Source organism: Osmerus mordax, chromosome 9 (genome assembly GCF_038355195.1).
Source record: "Osmerus mordax isolate fOsmMor3 chromosome 9, fOsmMor3.pri, whole genome shotgun sequence".
NCBI classification, from domain to species: Eukaryota; Metazoa; Chordata; class Actinopteri; order Osmeriformes; family Osmeridae; genus Osmerus; species Osmerus mordax.
The window spans coordinates 13,539,795-13,560,994 of record NC_090058.1 but is presented as its reverse complement, the minus strand read 5'-3'; the positions used below and the strand labels follow the sequence as shown (position 1 = coordinate 13,560,994).

At 50.3% G+C, this 21,200-nt stretch overlaps 1 protein-coding gene across 1 annotated transcript; it reads right to left on the bottom strand.

The window, feature by feature from the left end:
- Positions 1-305: 305 nt before the first annotated feature.
- Positions 306-20,952, bottom strand: eif2ak3 (eukaryotic translation initiation factor 2-alpha kinase 3). The gene is made up of 17 exons (XM_067243094.1): positions 20,568-20,952; positions 12,674-12,803; positions 8,327-8,521; positions 8,093-8,223; positions 7,675-7,921; positions 7,241-7,403; positions 6,741-6,860; positions 6,469-6,591; positions 4,468-4,676; positions 4,096-4,211; positions 3,521-3,643; positions 3,135-3,284; positions 2,315-3,026; positions 1,961-2,131; positions 1,769-1,870; positions 1,606-1,668; positions 306-1,239 (listed from the first exon to the last, which is right to left on the bottom strand). The coding sequence occupies exons 1-17, from the start codon at positions 20,861-20,863 to the stop codon at positions 1,066-1,068; spliced, it is 3,225 nt and encodes a 1,074-aa protein (XP_067099195.1). The 5' UTR covers positions 20,864-20,952; the 3' UTR covers positions 306-1,065.
- Between the last annotated feature and the right edge of the window lie 248 nt (positions 20,953-21,200).

The window sequence follows — 21,200 nt, the reverse complement described above, 5'->3', positions numbered from 1 at the left end:
TCTCCCAGACATGCAGAAAGGCGGTTCTTGTTTATTTGGTCTCCCGGATCAGGAACGATGGGGTGTTCGAGAGTGATGAAGTGAACAAAGATCCCCTCCTGTCCTCTCAGAGTTTAACCCTCACCCCTCCTCACCCCTCCTCTCAGAGTTTAACCCTCACCCCTCCTCACCCCTCCTCTCAGAGTTTAACCCTCACCCCTCCTCACCCCTCCTCTCAGAGTTTAACCCTCACCCCTCCTCACCCCTCCTCTCAGAGTTTAACCCTCACCCCTCTTCACCCCTCCTCTCAGAGTTTAACCCTCACCCCTCCTGTCCTCTGAGCTGTAGCATAAGAAAACATACTGGCTGTTTGACGAGCTACGTAAAAGCAACACGGAGGGTGGATTTGGCGAGAAGTCATGTGACGTGAGTGTTTGGGGGCTGGGGTGGGGGAAGATTGTTTGGTCTTCTTAGGTTAGTGCTCTTCATAGGCAACAGACTGGCATGTGGGGTTGAGTGTTGGGGGAGGGAGGCAGTAGACTGTCACTAGTGTGAGGATGGTCAGGGTGTGTGTGTATTCAAGTAGTGTGTGTGTATGTGCGTGTGTGGCTGGTCCTGAGGGGGTGATCAGTAGACGGTCTAGTCAGCAGGGGTCCAACCATGTTCTTGATGAGATACCTGCCTGTAGGTTTTCGCTCCAACACTAATCTAACACGCCTGATTCTTATAATTAGCTGGTTCATCAGGTAACTATAGTGTTGAATCAGGTCAAATAAGCGTGGTTGGAGCCAAGACCAACAGGCAGGTAGCTCCCCAGGAACAGGGCTGGAGACCCCTAGCATGAGGATGGTCATGGTGTGTGTGTGTGTATATATGTGTGTGTGTGTGTGTGTTCAAGGGGCATGTGTGTGTGTGTGCTCAGGTGGCGTGTGTTCAGGTGGTGTGTGTGTTTTTGTGTTCAAGTGGTATGAGTGTGTGTGTGTGTTCAGGTGGTGTGTGTGTGTGTGTGTGCGCGCGCAGGTGTGCGTCCAGATGGTATGTGTGTTCAGGTGTGTGTGTGCCTGTGTGTTCAGGTGGTGTGTGTGTTCAGGTGTTGTGAGAGCGTGCGGGCCGCCCGCTGGAGGAGGAGCTGTATGTGCGTGAGCGCTGCCTCATCCTGCAGGGGAGCTCCAGCTCCTGGAACAGCGGCGTCTCCGTGATCTCCGCCGCCTCGGGCCGCTCCGGAGGGCTCCGCGACAGCATGCGCCGCACCATCCCCAGCTGCCAACAAGCAGGCAGGCAGCACGTCACCAAGCAGTCAATCAACCCGTTAACCAATCAATCAAATCAGACAATTACCAAATACGTAAATCAATCAATCAATACACAACAGATGAAAAAGCTGATGAATGAATCAATTAACCTTCAAAATCAATGAACGTAGTACATGTGAATCAATTGTACCTGTCAATCAACCAACCGTGAACTATGAATTAATCAGTTAATCCATTATTAAACGCACTGGTTCACAACTAATCATAGCAGGTATCTTTATATTCAGACCATCGGAGGTTAACGTGTACAGGGCACGTTTGTGAAAGACAAACCTCGACTTTGGCCACTAGATGGAGGCGGAGAGCCACTCACCTCCTGAACGTTGTCCTTGGCGAAAACATCAGGAAACTGCAGAGCCCTCACTTCAGTCAGAGTCTGAGGAGGAGCACAATCTCAGAATAGCAGAGACAAACACTAAAGCGCTCCTGCAGAGGGCCAGTCACAGGCTGGGTTGCCAGGTTGGCGGGCTACTCACCCGAACCCTCTCCATCTGGGTGCGGAAGGGGAAGAGCAGCTCAAACAGAATCAGCCCCAGAGAGAAGATGTCCACCTTGTGGGAGTAAGAGTTTCCAGACAGCTGTGGAACACAAACAAGAGTGTATTATGTTGAGTGCGGAAGTCCTTATTTTCCCTCATGTGTGAATAAGCGGGCTGACGAGGTTCTGACCTGCTCTGGGCTCATGTACAGCTTGGTGCCGACCTGGCCGGTGTGGCGGGGGTAGGCTGGCAGGGGCGTGAGCACGCTGGGCTCGTCGTCCTCGTCCTGGTCCATGGCCGTCACCAGCCCCAGGTCCCCCACCTTCACCACGTCGTCCAGCGTGAAGAAGATGTTGGACGGCTGGATGAGGGAGGGAGGGAGGGGGTGAGGCCCGGACACACACTACTGCCTGGGTGTGTGCGTCTTTGTGTGTGTGTGTGTGTGACTGTATGACTATGTGTGTGTGTGTATGCATGCGACTGTATGACAATGTGTGTGTGTATTACCGTGTGTTTATGCCCGTGTGTGTGTGTGTGTCTTCACCTTGAGGTCCCTGTGCATGAGGCCCTTGCTGTGTAGGAAGTCGACCGCCTCAGCGATCTGCAGGAAGATGTCCAGACACTGTCCTCGCTGCCTCTGGTCCGCCAGGCAGCGCTGGGACATCCAGTCCTTCAGGTTCTCCTTCCGGCACAGCTGCATCTGGATGTAAAGGTGCACCCTGGGGGAGGGGCGCTGGGGCGGCTGGGGGCCCGAGGAGCCCCGGAGGGGGCTGGGAGCCAGGCAGAGGGAGGTGGGGCGGGGGGGCGAGGAGGAGGGGGCAGCAGGAGGGTCCTGTCCCCGGGTGAGGGAGGAAGAGGAACCAGCCTCGGTGAGCGTGTGAGGGCTGGTGGCGCCGGAGGCGGAGTCCGTCTCTCCGTGGGCGTCGCGGTCGCAGCCGGAGTCCTCGAACACGATGTCGAAGGAGGAGGAGGTGCGGTCGGGGGGGCCGCGCGGGGGGCACAGCTCGAAGGAGTGGGGGGTGTCGGAGGCCTCGGGGTCTGGCTGGCTGTCCTGCTCCGACATCAGGCTGTCCTGGCCCGGAGGGAGGCCGTATCCCCCCCTCAAACCCCCGCTGCTGAACAGCAGAGCCTGGTCGCCCGGGGAGACGGACCCCCTCGCCCCCCCGTCCCCGTCGGGACCGGAGGCGGATGACACAGGCACTTTGACCGACAGGGCCTCCATGTGGTCTGGGAAGCTGAGGTGCCAGTCAGTGGTGCTGAGGAGGGGGCAGGGAGAGAGAGAGAGATGAGGGGGGAGAGATTAGCTGTCTGAGATGGTCTGCCTGCCCGCCTGCCCGCCTGTCTGTCAGCCTGCCCGTGTCTACCTGGCATCTTTGAGCCACCTCTGGTCCATGTCCTCCTGCCAGCCGTGTGGAGGGCTCTCCTGCCAGGCGTTGAAGTAGCGGATGATACCAGGGTGCTCCAGCTTGGCCAGCGCCTTCACCTCCCGCATCACCTTCTCTCTGGCCTGCTCCCTGCACACACGCACGCACGCGACCATTCACGTCCGCACACACACAAACACACACACACACACGGCCACACACACACACACACAGGCTTAGTCACACATACATGATAGGGGTGTAGTCTTCATTACGAAGCTTCTACTGTGTGTGTGTCTGTGCGTACGAACATGCGAGTGTGTGTATACGTGTGTGTCTAAACATGCGTGTGTGTGCGGGCCTCGGTTTATGTGTGTTTATTTTACCTGTTGGGCAGGCGGATCCTCTTGATGGCGTAGTTGCAGTCGTCCACTTTGTTCCGGGCCTCAAACACGACCCCGAACCCCCCTCTGCCCAGACACTGCACCGGCTCAAAGTCTGTCAGATACCTGCAGGAGGGGCGCACACACACACACAGGATCATTATTCATCTTGTAGACACTGTTGAGACTGAGGTCAGAGGAAGTGAGGTCAGAGGGTAGATCAGATGATGTAAACAGGATTAGATTCACCAGCCTCCCAGACACCAGCTGATGGACGGGTAAAGTTATCCAATCTCTGCATGATACAAGGAGTCAAGGTGACTGTGTGTAAGTGTGTGTGTGTGTATGTGTAACCAACTTAAATCGGTTAAAGTCCTCAGTAAAAGTAGCTGACCAATGACATTAAACGACGCCCCTTTTATTCAAAACTGAAAAACAGCCTGGAAAAGCAGCGGTCACCATGGCAACAGCATTCGTTCCACCATCAGTCAGACTGTGATGTGGCCGTGATGACATGGCCAGCCTGTCAGGCCGTCACCAAGGTTATGGAGGACGTTTGCTAAGCATCAACAGCATACCTGGACACGTAGTCGCTGAGACGAGTTTCTATGGCAACCATCTCTGAGGTGGAGTCCACGGCCGGGGGGTCGAACTTGCTGTCCGTCTGGCACTGCGTCTCTGACTCCTTCCGTTGCTATGGACACAGAGCAGCTCTGTAAACCTGCCCCCTGTAAACTTGCCCCCCCTGTGAATGTGCCCCCCCTGTAAAACGTGCCCTCCCTGCCTGCCCCCCCTGTAAACATGCCCCACCTGTAAACGTGCCCCCCCCTGTAAACGTGCCCCCCCTGTAAACGTGCCCCCCCTGTAAACGTCCCCCCCTGTAATCGTGCCCCCCCTGTAATCGTGCCCTATGTGTGTATGTATGTGTGTGTGTGGTGCAGCAGGCTTACCCGTATGTACATGACAGGGGCAGGGGGGTGGAAGAACTTGCGTACGATGTACGTGGTGGTGGCGATGCAGAGAATAATGGTCCCCAGGATCTCCTTCCACCAGGGCAGCAGCAGCACCGGGTCCTTCCTGCGCCGGCCCTCGCTGGGGAGATGGCTCACCTCCGCACCGCGCTTCTCCCTGTACCGCTGGCTGTAGTAGTAGCCGTTATCTGGAGACGGGACAGGTCTGGGCTCAGTCATCCACCATGATCCCTCAGGGCATGTTCTCTACAGTACTGCACTCTACTGTACTCTACAGTACTACACTATACTACACTGTACTGTTCTCTACAGTACTGCACTCTACTGTACTCTACAGTACTACACTATACTACACTGTACTGTTCTCTACAGTACTGCACTCTACTGTACTGTACTGTATTACACTATACTACACTGTACTGTTCTCTACAGTACTGCACTCTACTGTACTCTACAGTACTACACTATACTACACTGTACTGTTCTCTACAGTACTGCACTCTACTGTACTGTACAGTACTACACTATACTACACTGTACTGTTCTCTACAGTACTGCACTCTACTGTACTGTACTGTATTACACTATACTACACTGTACTGTTCTCTACAGTACTGCACTCTACTGTACTCTACAGTACTACACTATACTACACTGTACTGTTCTCTACAGTACTGCACTCTACTGTACTGTACTGTATTACACTATACTACACTGTACTGTTCTCTACAGTACTGCACTGTACTGTACTCTACAGTACTACACTATACTACACTGTACTGTTCTCTACAGTACTGCACTCTACTGTACTCTACAGTACTACACTATACTACACTGTACTGTTCTCTACAGTACTGCACTCTACTGTACTCTACAGTACTACACTATACTACACTGTACTGTTCTCTACAGTACTGCACTCTACTGTACTGTACTGTATTACACTATACTACACTGTACTGTTCTCTACAGTACTGCACTGTACTGTACTCTACAGTACTACACTATACTACACTGTACTGTTCTCTACAGTACTGCACTCTACTGTACTCTACAGTACTACACTATACTACACTGTACTGTTCTCTACAGTACTGCACTCTACTGTACTCTACAGTACTACACTATACTACACTGTACTGTTCTCTACAGTACTGCACTCTACTGTACTCTACAGTACTACACTCTACTGGACTGGACTGGACTCTACTGTACTACATTCTACTGGACTGTATTACACTAACGTATTTTTCGGAAATGAAGCCGGGGTTAAACCCCGATTTAACATTTTTCTTGTGGTGGTTCGGCTTATATTTTGAAGCGGCTTATACCACATTTTTTGCATTTTAACAGTAGAAACACTTTTTTCGGGAATGCTATTTAAAATATTAGTTAATTCCCGGGCAATAAAAAAACATACATTACGCACTTACTTACTTTCGTTTTCGAAGTGCGCTACACAACGGCATGCTGTAAGATCGCCTATACTCGTGTATTGCTTGGTATCATTGTCCCTGCATCAAGTGTGCCATATATTCCAGTGCGGTTTATGTGATTTACAAACACAAAAGCTCCCATTCTGGTGGGGTGCGGTTTATAGAAAATGCGGCTAATTTTCTGAAAAATACGGTATATTACACTGTACTGTACAACACTGTACTGTACAGTACAACAATCTACTGTACTACACTGTACTGTACTACACTCTAATGTACTCTACTGTACTCCACTCTACTATACTCCACTCTACTATACTCCACTCTACTGTACTCCACTCCACTCTACTGTACTCCACTCCACTCTACTGTACTCCACTCTACTGCACTCTACTGCACTCTACTGCACTCTACTGCACTCTACTGCACTCTACTGTACAACACTGTACAACACTGTACTCTACTCTTCACGATTCTGTTCTACTGTGCTCGACTCTACTCTGGTGTCAGTGTGTCAGTGTGGTGGTTGACATGGTGCCGTTACCGTAGGGATACTGCAGGACGGACAGCGCTCCGTTGCTGTACTCGTCATGGGAGAACTTGTCATTGTTTAGGCACTTGTCAAACTCATCAGAACCCACCAGGACTGGGGTGCGGGATGGGGAGTCTGGGGGGGAGATGGGAAAGAGAAACACACCATTACCATCAGCACATTAACCAGAACCTTGCTCATGCTCACAGGGGGTCACAGGATTCCAGAGATGTTCCCGTGGTTACAGAGGGGTTACCGTGGTCACGTCCTGGCTTGTCACTTACGGATGAGGGGTTTCCACTTGACGACGGGCATGTGGCCGTTGTGGCCCTTTAGTGCCTGGGAGGGGAACTTGTCTGAGACCCTGACAGACGACTGCAGGTAGAGCTGGCCCTGGAACATACCTGGAGACACACCAGCACTTCAAACACAACCGCCCAACTAGGAGTGTGTGTGTATGTGGGAGTGTAGTGTGTAGTGAGCGAGTATATGTATGTGTGTGTTGTAAGAATGTGTGTGTGTTCTAAGAGTGTGTGTGTGTGTATTGTGAGAGTGTGTGAGTATATGTGTTGTGAGAGTGTGTAGGTGTGTTGTAAGACTGTGTGTGTATTGCGTAAGGTGAGCTTGTGTGTGTGAATGTATGTGTGTGTGATGAGTGTGTGTGAGTGAGTGTGTGGTGGGCATGTACGTGTACATGTGTGTTTGTTTGTGTGTTTGTGTGGCCTGTGTGGTGAGTGTGAGGTGTGTGAGGTGTGTAAAGTGTGTGTGGTGTGTGTGTGCATACCCAGGTACACGCTGGACTCTGTGGCGCCCCTGGCCTGCTCCACGATGTCTTCCTCCTCAGGCTCAGCGTCTGATTGGCTGCTGTAGCGCGTGTCATCAAACAGGCTGATGGGCGTCACCTTGCCCCCACCCACCAGCCAGGCGGCAGCGATGGGGGTGCAGAACTGGGGGGCACACACAACCATGATTACAGAGATCAGCACAAACATACATACAAGCTATAGCTATAGGTTGCAGAACAGTGGAGGGTTGTTAGTTAGCAGCTAGGACCTAAGAGCTAGGATATAGGAACTAGGAGTTAGGAGGTATGAGCCAGGAGGTAGAGGCTAGAAACTAGGTGATAGGGGGTTGCAGTTAGAAGCAAGGAGGTAGAGGCTAGGAGTGAGGGGGGTAAGGGGATAGGAGGTAGGGGGTAGGAGAGAGTTGTCTCGTCACCTGGTGCTCCCAGACCAGCTGTCCTCCAGACTTGGTGCTGAAGGCTAGGACTTTCCAGTCGGGCACAGAGACCTTGATGACCAAGTCCTGGTTCTCCACCTGGGCCTCCTCCTGTATGACGCGCTGCCCATCTCTCCTCTCCTCCTTCCACATGTCCCCGCTGGCCAGCTCCCCCTCCAGGAAACTCAGACCCGACTGCTGGTCAGACACCAACTTCAGCTCAAAGTTACCAACACTGAAGTTCCACCTAGGGAGAGTGAGGCAGGGAGGGAGAGAGAGAGAGAGAGAGAGAGAGAGAGAGAGAGAGAGAGAGAGAGAGAGACAAAATGAGGCTCACAGAAGCCGGGTAAGGTGAGCGCTCAGAGTTGGGGGTCTTTGGGATTTGTAGTTCATGGTTAGATGCTTCCTCAACACTTACTTCTCTAGGCCGGAGCGAGGCCGGACGGCGCGGACAGTCTTCTGGGTCCTGTGTAGCAGCAGCAGGTCCTCAGGCCCCGTCTCATCCTCACCCCAGCGGCTGCAGCCAACCGCAGAGCAGATATACCTCAGCTGGGGGGGGGGGGGCAGAGAGAACAAGGCAGCCGTCAACTACTCAGTTACCTGGCTGATAAGGAAGAGGATGAGGAGGTGGAGGATGAGGGGGACTTCTGACCTTGCCGCTGTACGCTCCCAGGCCGTAGGTGGTGAGGGTCTTTCCCCCCACCAGGACTGTGTCCTCGGCTATGCGGTAGGACGACTCCAGCAGAGACTCCACGCTGAACGGAACCGCCTCCATCACCTCCCGGTCCCGATTCCACTGGAACAGAGCTCCGTCCAGGGATGGGATGAACATCTTACTGCCGAACACCTGGATACAGGGGAGCAGGGGGAGTTTGTTAATATCCCGTACACACACTCACAGACTGGTGCCACGCAGGCTGTACTTAGCCTCCAGCCAACCAGTGAGAAGCTGACGTGTTCTCCACAGCCAATAAGAAGTTGGTATGACAAGTCTGTGTTGTTCTCCTCAGCCAATGAGACGTTGGTATGACCAGGCGTGATTTAATGAGAGTCCTTCTGCTAGGAAGCACCAGGCATGGACAACCTCTGGATCTGCTGTTGTCAGGACGACATCTCACCTCCTCTCTTCTGTCTCCCTCCCCCTATTCTCTCGTCTCCTCGGTTCACCCCCTCTATCCCTCCTCCTGTTGCTCGCTTCTCCCCCTCATTTCATAATCTCTCTCACTTTTCCATACCTTCCATCACATTTTTCATCCTCTCCTCTCCCTCATCATGTGTGTGTTCTGGTGTGTGTGTTCTGATGTGTGTGTTCTGGTTTGTGTTATAGTGTACGTGTTATGGTGTGTGTGTGTTTTAGTGTATGTGTTATGGTGTGTGTGTGTTTTAGTGTATGTGTTATGGTGTGTGTGTGTGTTATAGTGTATGTGTTATGGTGTGTGTGTGTGTGTGTTTTAGTGTATGTGTTATGGTGTGTGTGTGTGTGTGTGTGTTATAGTATATGTGTTATGGTGTGTGTGTGTGTGTGTTATAGCGTATGTGTTATGGTGTGTGTGTACTGGTGTGTGTGTTCTGATGTGTGTGTTCTGGTTTGTTATAGTGTACGTGTTATGGTGTGTGTGTGTTATAGCGTATGTGTTATGGTGTGTGTGTGTGTTATAGCGTATGTGTTATGGTGTGTGTGTTCTGGTGTGTGTATGTTATAGTGTGTGTGTTATGGTGTGTGTGTGTTATAGTGTACGTGTTATGGTGTGTGTGTGTGATATAGTGTATGTGTTATGGTGTGTGTGTGTGTTATAGTGTATGTGTTCTGGTGTGTGTATGTTATAGTGTGTGTGTTATGGTGTGTGTGTGTGTGTGTGTTATAGTGTATGTGTTATGGTGTGTGTGTGTGTTATAGTGTATGTGTTATGGTGTGTGTGTGTGTTATAGTGTATGTGTTATGGTGTGTGTGTGTGTGTGTGTGTGATATAGTGTATGTGTTATGGTGTGTGTGTCTCCTGCAGCCTTGTTTCTGTTAGCTATAACCTGGAATGCCTGGCTGCAGCGGACAAAGCCCCGCCATTGGCTGAGAGCCTCAGCTCTCCCCAAACCGGTGCTTAGCAACTGCGCGGTGTGATTGGTGCTCGCCAGACCCTCAGACAACAGTCTGCTCGGTGATTAGGGGAGCCCGCCCCATTGCAATTGGCTACCTGAATGACACCGCCAGGAAACAGGCACCTATTGGGGCATGTGGAGGAGAGGAAGGGGGGCATAAACCGCATTGTCTGCAGAAAAGAGCTGTCACTTGAAAGCAGTGGAGAGGATTTCGATTAGAGTCAGGAGTGTGTGTGTGTGTCTGAGGGGGGGAGGGCAGCACAAGAGAGGAGGAGGGGGGGGGGGGGGAGAGGGATTAGAGAGAACCGGTGAGGTAATGCTTCAGCCAAAGAATGATGTCATCTCATAACACTCCCTCTCTCTCTCTCTCTCTCTCGGCCTCTCTCTCTCCCTCTCTCTCTCTCGGCAGTTTGAATGAATGGCTGGTGAGTGAGCGGGTTCTGTGTGCAGAGAGGAACCTCACAAGACCTCCTCACTCTGGTTTGTTGTTCTTCTTTTTCTGCTTCCACATACCCCACCCCTGTGTGTCTGTGTCTTTATCTCTATCTCTGTGTGTTCCATAAGTGAAGCTTGCCTCGTGGGCCAGCAGTGTGCTGTTTGAGTTACTGGAGTGATGACATCAGAGGTCAGGGAGGACAGAGGGAGTCCCCCACATCATCCACACCAGCATAAAGAAGTCTGGGGCGTCTGGAGGTCTGGAGGGGAAGCCTGGGGTCTGGAGGTCTGGAGGTCAGGGGGGTCTGGAGGGGAAGTCTGGGGGTCTGGAGGGGAAGTCTGGGGTCTGGAGGTCTGGGGGTCTGGAGGGGAAGTCTGGGGGTCTGAAGGGTCTGGAGGGGAAGTCTGGGGGTCTGGACGTGAAGTCTGGGGGTCTGGAAGGGAAGTCTGGGGATCTGGAGATATGGAGGGGAGGTATGGAGGGAGTCTGGGGGGATTGGAGGTCTGGAGGTGAGATCTAAGTTGGAGGAACATCAGGAAGCCGGGCGGACATGTTCACCTCTGTCTGGGGGGCTAATTCAGCTCTGCAGTAATCAATGAAGGAGTGTGCGTGCGTGTGTTTGTGTGTGGTCAGATCAGAAGCAGGGATTAAGGCATCAGCAGAGAAAAGAGCAGGAGAATGAGTCAACACCTCCTCCCCCTGCCCCCCCCCCCCCCCCCTCCAGCTCTAAAGAGCTTACCCTCCTGCAGCATGCTGAGATGCCCCCCCCCCATATGCTGCTGTCTATATGAAGAGATGACATCACCTATGCTCTGACAGCACAGTCCATCATCCCTCCCCTAGACCCCCCCCCCCCCCCCCCCCCTTCGTGGTCCAAAGCTCTGCTGTCTGAGTACGATTAGCCAAAGAACTGGACGAGCTGTTCATGATGTCATCGCAGGCCTCCTGCAGTGTTTGCGCACACACACACACTCTCACTCACACTCTCACACACGTCCACATCCACACACGCACACGGTGAGTCAACTCAGTGCACTCATTAAGATGTGGGTTAATTACAGCCTGCTTTAAGTTGTGTAATGGTGTGGATTTAGTCTGTGTGTGTTGTTGGGGGTCTGGGCTATTGTGTGTGTGTGTGTGTGTGTGGGGGGGGGGTTGTTTGTGGGTGGATATTTCAATTCAGCTGGGTGTGTAGGTGTTGATGCGAGTAGGGCCATGGAGAAGCCATACCTGCACTGCTGGTAGCAACTTAAACCAATGTTTATTATGACTGCACAGCCACATGAGTTCTCAGGAAACCCATTTAGTCATCAGTTAACATTCTTCAGTTAACATTAGATGAAATCCCTTACTCTATTAAAAGTAAACATTTCCACTGCTAAGTAGCAGTTAGTGATTCCACCTTCAGAAAACCCTTTGAAACACGCTGATTTAAACTACCGTGCCAGCGTCACTGTGACTGCTCACCTGATATTATCTGATCTGGAACAGCCATGCTGAACTTGGCCTCTGCTAAATGGCAGTATGCCCCCGAAAAGCAAATCATCTTAAAATGTACTTAAAAAAACTCTGGCATAATTTATTTTGTGAAGTTAATTTGGCCCAATTGCCAATTGAAATGTGTTTGTCCCACAAGTAGCCTAAGACATGTTAGTTCTTGGCAAGATCCTTGCTTAGCCAGAAGTAAGGAAAACAATTAGAAAGTTGCACTTGTCAACTAAGTTGACTCATCATATACAAATCTGGCTTGTATGTTTGTGTGTGTGTGCGTTTGTTCGTTCATTCGTGCGTACGTGCGTGTGGGGGTGAGTGCATGTGCACGCTTGCTATGGGGTGTAATCTGTGTCAGCGTAGCTGCACACAGTGCTTTCACCGTGTACCTGATACAGGTAAACTATGCGTGCAGAATGAATAGCCTACTACACCTTACAGTTTGATAGAAAATGTGGGGTGCATATCAACACCCACCCAAACAAACACCTGCCCGCCTAGACGCGTGAGATCTTTCGGTAAAGATCTTGGTGATCTTGGTGAAACCTATTCACACCCAAACCTGAAAGAGCTCCTGCATCCAGGCGGGCAGGTGTGCGCCGCTTGTTTGGGCGCTGCGCAATGGTGTCAGTATAAGAGGCCCACGCATCACCTGCCTGCGTGCACGCCTAGATATCTATCATGTTTGAGGCCTATGTCAGGTGTAGTGGACACGTCACGTACACTTTGTTCACACGTCAATAAGACACGTGTGCACGACGCCAGTGTGACGCCTACATGACGTGTGTGAACGCCCGTGTCCATTGTAAGATGTAGGAGCGCTCACGGGCGTTCAGAGGTTTGATATCATCGCACAGGCGTGTGCAGGCGCTGCTGTGCGCTTTGCATTTGAACCGGTGACACGTATTACACCTCATAGTGTGCGTGCACGCTTGTATGTGTGTGTTTGTGTGCGGGCGTGTGTGTGTATGTGCGTACCTCAGGCTTGCTGAGGCTGGAGGAGACCAGGCAGCCAGACCCCACGTCCAGGTCCCACTGCTTGCGTCCCTGGTTGTTGGGGTCCAGAGCCGAGATTCGTCCGTCCAGCGTGCTGATGATCACCAGAGACCTGGGGAGAGACACACCAGTTACCACACACCTGTTCACACACACACACCAGTTACCACACACCTGTTCACACATACACACCAGTTACCACACACCTGTTCACACACACACACCAGTTACCACACACCTGTTCACACACACACACCAGTTACCACACACCTGTTCACACACACCTGTTCACACACACACACCAGTTACCACACACCTGTTCACACATACACACCAGTTACCACACACCTGTTCACACACACACCAGTTACCACACACACACCAGTTACCACACACACACACACACCAGTTACCACACACACCGGTTACCACACACACACACCGGTTACCACACACACCGGTTACCACACACACCGGTTACCACACACACACACCAGTTATAACACACACCGGTTACCATACACACCGGTTACCACACACACACACACCAGTTATAACACACACCGGTTACCATACACACCGGTTACCACACACACACACACACACCAGTTATAACACACACCGGTTACCACACACACACACCAGTTATAACACACACCGGTTACCATACACACCGGTTACCACACACACACACACACACACCAGTTATAACACACACCGGTTACCAGAATCAGAATGGGTTTTAATCGGCATGAAAGTTTGCACAGACAAGGAATTAGCTTTGGCAAGAAGCTGCATACATTAAACATATAGGGATCCTAAAAATTAAATATGAGGTCTAACCATACTAAGCGTATAAACTAGCAGTACTACTTGTATTAAGAATTAAAATAAGATATACTATAAAATTAAATATAAGTTGCTGTAATTTACAATTTAAAAATACAAAAAATACAAATATTACAAAATATACAAATGGCACAAGAGATACCACACACACACACACACCAGTTGCCACACACACCATCCAACATTCCCTGGTTAGGCTAAAGTATGTAGCCCGTGTGTGTGTGAGCATTTGTGTGTGTGTCTTCTTCATCCGTTCAGCAGCACCATCTTCTGCAGCAACACACCTGTATGACCGGCCAATCACAGAGCTCATCATTCACACAGCAACCAATCACAGATCATCTGGTTTCCACTTGTAAAAAATAACACACTAGGTCACAGAGACAAGTTTACACACCACACACCCAGTCATATATCTGTTTACATCTCAGCATGTGTGTATATATTGTAATGGAAATTGTTATATTAATATTACTGTTATAGATAGCTTCTGAGAAAGTTGGAGCCTTTTGTACTACAAGAGTGCCTAGTCAGCTGCTGATAAAGTTGTAACCTTGTGTGCTTCAACTCTGCGTTTATAATATGAACAAAAGATTGCTGTGTGCAGGTGGCTGCAGCACTATCTCCACGTGTAACAGGCTTGTCCTTAAGAGTTCCTCATCAGATGCTGACAGACTATGTACTCTGAGAGTGTCTGTTCTTTTCTCAGCACGGTGGCATGGTGTATAACATAACAACTCAGCATAACATCACTACATTAGTAAACTATCACTACACTGATGCACCAAGAGAAAAACATTGTTTTTCTCTCCGCAGCCAATAAGAATCACTGCAGAAGCTTCGTTTCTTGCTCTCCATTGGCTGCTGAGCTTTGCCAAAAATATTGGTCTGATTGGTTGTTACTAAGCAGTAGGTTCGGAGACAATGAGGAAGCAGAGCTGCATGCCGAGCGAGGCTCCGCCTCCCCGCCTGGGCCCCGCCCACAGCCATGCTGTGACTGCGAGAGCAGGAATCAGACCGTCTGAGGGGAGAGACTCGTTACCACGGAGATCACAGACCTCTCCTGAGCTCTCTGTTGGGGGGGGGGGGGGGGGGGGGTGGTTTGGCGGGGGGGTGTTGTCTCCCCCTTAGAAGGAGACAAGACACTGAAACATGCTGCCGACTCTGAAACATGCAGCCAGAGAACCCCAGCTGTTTGTTTCCAGGGTGGGGGTGATTCTGTCCCTGGCCTCTTGTCCTGCTGCCGGCCAGCAACGCCACACAGCTGCCAGTGGGAGCGAGCTAGGCAGACAGATGTTTGCCTCAAAGAAATACAGGCTCACAATGAGACATGTTTGCATTCAGGCGTTGACTTCAAAGTATCACAACAGTGATCACAACAGATATTCGAGCGTTACAAAGTGCAACTGTCAAAGCAGCCGACCAATTATCCATGCTCTGTCCCCAGCTCCCCCCTGCCCCCCTCCCCCCAGCCTCAGCCACTGCCCCCGGTTAAAAAACTCCATTGAAAGAAAGAAGAAAGAGGCAGGATGTTTACACAGGCAGAGTCTCTAAGGAGCACGAATCACCCCTCTCCACCAATCAGAGCAGCTTGCCTTCAGCCAGAACAAATCAGAGTTCTGTTTTCAACTTCACTCAGCCAATAGCTGAACCTCGGCTTAGACACTGGGCCAATAGCTGAGAGCGTCTGCCTGTAACCATGCACCAGCGAGCAGCCTTGGTTACGTGCTGCAGTGTGTGTGTATAGTGTGAGTGTGAGTGTGTGCGCGTGTGTGTTGTGTAAGTGTGCGTCCGACAAACGGCTGCTCTGAAGTGGCAGAGAGTAGCATGGTTAGCACGTGGTTGCTGGGTACAGAACCAGAACCACACCCTGCTAGACAGAACCAGGACCACCACATGATAGACAGAACCAGAGCCAGAACCACAACAAGAAAAGTCTAGATTTAAGGGTTATGGCTGTTTATAAGGGTTGGTTATAAGGGTTAGGGGTTAGTTATAAGGGTTGGGGTTAATTAGAAGGGTTAGTCACTAAAGGTTAAGCTAGTTATATGCGTCAGGGCTAGCTTTAAGGGTTAGTTATTAGGGTTTGAGTTAGTTATAAGGTCAGGGTTAGTTATGAGGGGGGAGGAGAGGAGGGGGGCGGGGAGACTAATAGATGGTTAGAGAAGGCAGATTAGGAACTGAACATGCCAAACATATGTTCTACACACACACGTCAGAGCTGCCATCTGGACCAGAGCAGGGAGTGGTTACAGGCCACACATAAAAACTTTAGAATCAGAATCAGAATCAGAAAGGGATTTATTCGCCATGAAAGTTTGCACAGACAAGGAATTTGCTTTGGCAGGAAGGTGCATACAATAAACATATACCTAAAATTTAAATATGTGGACTAACTATACTAAGGGTACATAAACTAGCAGTACTAAGTGGGATAGTACTAAAAAGCCTTTTAGAGAAACACCCCGTTGCCATGCTGACGGCTCATGCCTTCATCCCCGGCCCGTGGTAGCGTCTCACATGGTACAATGCAAACGCCGTGGCGCCACACCGTTGTCAGCCAATCAGAGGGTGTCTAGTTTTGATCTGTAAGTCTGATTGGTTGTTGCTAAGCAGTGAGGTGCTACCTACAGTACAGCAGAGCATCAGGGTCCTAGTGCACTCTCTTCTGTTTACATCCCTCCATTCAGCCCTCCCTCCCTCCCTCCATCCCATCCTGTCTCTCTCTCTCTCCATCTCTGTCTCTCACCATTCCTTACTCTCTCTATCCCGGTTTCCTCTCTCTCCCCACTTCTTCTCTCCCTCTCCTCATAGCCTACCTCTCCCCTCTGCCCCACCCTACACTGCAGTGCTGCAGGGTGTGTCCACAGTAATTAGGCTAAAGGACCCATCTTTCCTGTCACAGTGGTGCTCAATGAGAAGACAAATAAACAAACTGTTGCAATCAGACATTCCCAAGGTACCTCAGTGATTTCTACTGATCTTAGTTTTACCCCTGACCATCGCTTCAGGGGATCAAGATCACATTTCCTGTAATGTTCCCATGAGGCCACAGGTAAGGCTGTTGTCGGAAACACAATCATATCAAACTGTTAGAATAGTGCTTATAAAACTCTGCATGTTGCTTTCACAACAGTGTGTTTCCAGAGTCAGTGCTATTTCTTCCTGCAGGAGTCCACACCTCTTTATTCAACAGCCTCGTTTCCAGGACAGTTCTATAAATAAAATCCACAACCTTTCCCTGGTTACAGAAGGAGTGAACAAAAAAAACCTAAACAGGACATGAACTCTCTCCCCTCCTCCCAGATACTCTCCTGCTTCATGGAGAGCCATGCGGCCAACTCAAATTCTGAACACTACCACGTCCCACGTTGTGATTGGCCAACAAGTTGCTGGAGGCAGCCTGGCTGATTGGCTGTTGCTAAGCAGTAGGCTGTGAGAGCCAGCAGGCGGGAGGCAGCCCAAAAAGGTGCTGTTGGGGGGGCAGAGGGGGTGATTCAAACCCAACAGCCCTACTTTCACCTCTAAGTCTTGCCTTAGGCCCTAGCACCCCCCCAACACACACACACACACACACACACACGCACAGAACACTCTGAGGTATCAGCGTGTAGAGAGACGGCAGTGGGACCAGCCTGTAGAGAGACCAGCCCTGTAAAGAGACATCAGCATAGCAGTGGGACCAGCCTGTAGAGAAACCAGCCCTGTAAAGAGACATCAGCATAGCAGTGGGACCAGCCTGTAGAGAAACCAGCCCTGTAAAGAGACATCAGCATAGCAGTGGGACCAGCCTGTAGAGAGACCAACCCTGTAAAGAGACATCAGCAAAGCAGTGGGACCAGCCTGTAGACAGACCAGCCCTGTAAAGAGACATCAGCATAGCAGTGGGACCAGCCTGTAGAGAGACCAGCCCTGTAAAGAGACATCAGCATAGCAGTGGGACCAGCCTGTAGACAGACCAGCCCTGTAAAGAGACATCAGCATAGCAGTGGGACCAGCCTGTAGAGAGACCAGCCCTGTAAAGAGACATCAGCATAGCAGTGGGACCAGCCTGTAGAGAGACCAGCCCTGTAAAGAGACATCAGCATAGCAGTGGGACCAGCCTGTAGAGACCAGCCCTGTAAAGAGACATCAGCATAGCAGAGAGACCAGTCTATAGAGAGATCGGCCCTGTATAGAGACCAGCCCTCTAGAAAGACCAGCCCTGTAGAGAAAGACCAGCATGGCAGAGAGAACAGCCTGTAGACAGACCGGCTTTAAGAGAGACCAGCCTGAAGAGAGGTCCGTCTGTAGAGACCAGTCTATAGAAAGAGACCAGCACTGTAAAGAGACCCTCCCTGTAGAGAAACCAGCCCTGTAAACAGACCAGTCTATAGAGAGAGACCAAGTTTTAGAGAGACCAGCCCTGTGGAGAGACCAACCCTGTACAGAGACCAACCCGGTAGAAAAAGACCAGCTTTTAGAGAAAGACCAGCCTGTAGAGAGACCAGCCTCAGAGTACAGCTGGATACTGATCAAATGATCATTCACCCTGATCCAGTCTTCAGAGTGGTTGGACTGGAAGAGCAGTCCTACTATGAAGGTGGAGGTAGGGAGGGAGGGAGGGAGGGAGGGAGGGAGGGAGGGAGGGAGGGAGGGAGGGAGGGAGGGAGGGAGGGAGGGAGGGAGGGAGGGAGGGAGGGAGGGAGGGAGGGAGGGAGGGAGGGAGGGAGGGAGGGAGGGAGGGAGGGAGGGAGGGAGGGAGGGAGGGAGGGAGGGAGGTCTTAGTTTGGGAGTGACAGAGAATTTGTAATTCCTTGTGCCACGTTCCTGATCCCATGACACACATTTGACTTGTGATTGGCCACTGGGATTAACCTTTAAAAGGTCACATTGTCTCTGTGTTTGTTTATGTAAACGTGTGTTTATCAGAGTGTGTGTGTGTTTGTGTGAGTTTGAAAAGGGAGGTTAAGCCCAGAATCGTCACTGAGTGTGATAGCCATGTAAGCTAAACAAGCTGAAGAGGGTTGGCTGATAAGAGTGAAGCTATTTCAGCAGGGCCACAGCCAGCACACATTACACACACACACACACACACACACACACACGTTTTCTCTCACACACACACACTCCTCAAGTTCACAAAGAGTTGTTGATTTTATAACATTAAAGCTGGATAAATACTGCAGGGAGATACAGATACAGAGAGAGCGAGAGAAAGTGAGAGAGAGCGAGACAGAGCGAGAGAGGATGGGTGTGGCCAGCTGGGTGACCAGTGCTGAGTTCTGATGCTTCTCCAGCTCCCTGCAGTCTCTTAGCTGCAGTCTGAGAGACAGCACCCAGGGAGAGTGAGACCCTCTGTGTTCCAGGCCCCTACTACATGCAGCTTGTTTTAGGTGAGTTCTGTATGGTGTCCATAAGGTGAACATTAACAAACATTATTAACAAAGCAAACAAAAGCTGACAACATAATACACAGCAGCATTGCCCCTAGTGGTTGGGAACACTTCTGTTGTGAAGGACTTGAAACGCAGCATTTGTTAGTTTAGTTTAGTTTTTGCAAATGGTTAGTTTTTCTTAATGCTGTTGCACTGTGGGTAATTGTTGAAGTGTTGTAATATTGTTGTTTTACATCAATTCATGTCATAATGTCAGCTTTTGTTTGCTTCGCTAATGTTGTGTTGTGCACCCGAGGGCCACTACAGTTCTCAGTTCATTCAAAGCAGCAAATCTTAGCCTTGGACACAAATGTCCCTGGTAGTGAGGTTTGGTCTTCGTTTGGTCAGAGATTTCCAGACACTGTACATCCCTGTCCGGTGTGCACTAGAGTTCAGATTACCCTGATTACACTTGCAGCTAGAGGGTTGTAGGGAGGGAGGTAGAAATGTCTACAGGTAGATGGGTCTGCAGGTAGAGAGGTCTACAGGTAGAGAGGTCTACAGGTAGAGAGGTCTACAGGTAGAGAGGTCTGCAGGTAGAGAGGTCTGCAGGTAGAGAGGTCTGCAGGTAGAGAGGTCTGCAGGTAGAGAGGTCTACAGGTAGAGAGGTCTGCAGGTAGAGAGGTCCGCAGGTAGAGAGGTCCGCAGGTAGAGAGGTCCGCAGGTAGAGAGGTCCGCAGGTAGAGAGGTCCACTGGTAGAAATGTCTACTGGTAAAGAGGTCTACTGGTAAAGAGGTCTACTGGTAGATCTGGTACAAGTTAGCAGGCTAAAGTCTTCTGGGGAAAATAACTCGAACCACATCACCTGGTGATGAAGACCATCCAGGCAATACTACTGGACTCATCTTATAGACATCATGGTGACGGAAATTAGGATGGCATGTCTGGACTAGCCCCTGGCCAGCACACACACACAGCACACCAGCACACAAACAACACGCAAGAACACATAGCGCACCAGCGCTGAACGATGAGTCTGGTAGGTGTGTCCCCTCAACTGGGCCAAACTATTAATATTCCCTCTACCGACAACTGTGGCTGAGAACGCCTTGCTGCACTACATACTGGGGTTCATCCTCCGTTTGTGTGTCTGTTCCGGAATTACAAACTCTACAATGACTGCCATCTGTAGCACACTGGCATTTCAGTTTAAATACATTACTTTCTATTCCACTTTGCCGGACTGTACGAGTATTGTCGTGCTACGGCTATATCTGATTTAACCTCCGTGGGGTTCGTGTTTGCTGCTGACATTGCACTGGCTGATTGCAGCATTAGCTAGCGAGAGCTGTCTGAGTTCCGTACTTTTAACTCTCGCGTTGTTGTACTGCAGTCTGAAAGCCAAGAAATTACACTCTTGTACATTGCTACATTATATTATTGTAAATAGAATACACATAACAAATGTTATTTGTAGTTTTCATTTGAAGCTAGTTGATATTGCGCATTGCACTTCCTATCGGTGTGCATGAACTCAAGTGTGAAAGTTGGACTTGGTTCTCGTCAAAACTTTGCAAAGGACTACGAATTTGCCGAGTTGTGTTTCTACAAATGAATATACAACTGTCGAGTAAAGTGTGGCACTGAGAGAGGTTTGTCTTTAGCTAACCTTGTCGGTGGAATATTTCCGGAGTAGGCTTCATGCGACTCATCCTCCTCCCCTGTCGCCCCGTTCTCGTCGTCCTCCACCGTTACGTCTCCAATGATCGGGGCGCCGATATTTCCCAAGCTTTTCTCCATAACTCCTGAACCATGTTCACCTGCTGTGTCTGAGCCCGGGATGGCAGGCGCGGGCTCCCTCCCGACGACGGAGTTCTGAGTTTGAGACGTCCCAGTCAATGCTTTCAGCAACAACAGGAGCACCAGGGAAATGCTCACGTTTCCAAAGTGAAACCCCTTTTCCATTTGTAATATTGGCACATTAGTGAATGTGCGATTTACATGCCAATGGCAGTGTAAATCTACAAAGTACAAAAATACGTAAACTTATATACAAAAACATCAAATAAGGCAGTTGTTCGCTTATTCCTTTCTTCAGGTAAACATCAACAGCCACAGGGGTACCATGTTATTCCCTTTATACTTGACTCAAGACTTGTCTTAGTAACGCTCATCCCGCCCCGTTTCCACACAGGGATTGGACAGAAATATTGCAACTGTACAGTAAACACCTCACAAAGAAACCTGATTGGAAAACAGTTTGTCAATCTACAGAACTTGTGTACTAAGCAAAGTCCGATTG

Excerpts from the sequence above, each read along its gene's own strand:
- eif2ak3 (XM_067243094.1), bottom strand. The coding sequence starts at position 20,863 with ATGGAAAAGGGGTTTCACTTTGGAAACGTGAGCATTTCCCTGGTGCTC. Across the intron at positions 3,285-3,520 it reads AGGATCCGCCTGCCCAACAG|GGAGCAGGCCAGAGAGAAGG; the intron begins GTAAAATAAACA and ends GCGTGTGTGCAG. Across the intron at positions 3,027-3,134 it reads AGGTGGCTCAAAGATGCCAG|CACCACTGACTGGCACCTCA; the intron begins GTAGACACGGGC and ends CCCCCTCCTCAG.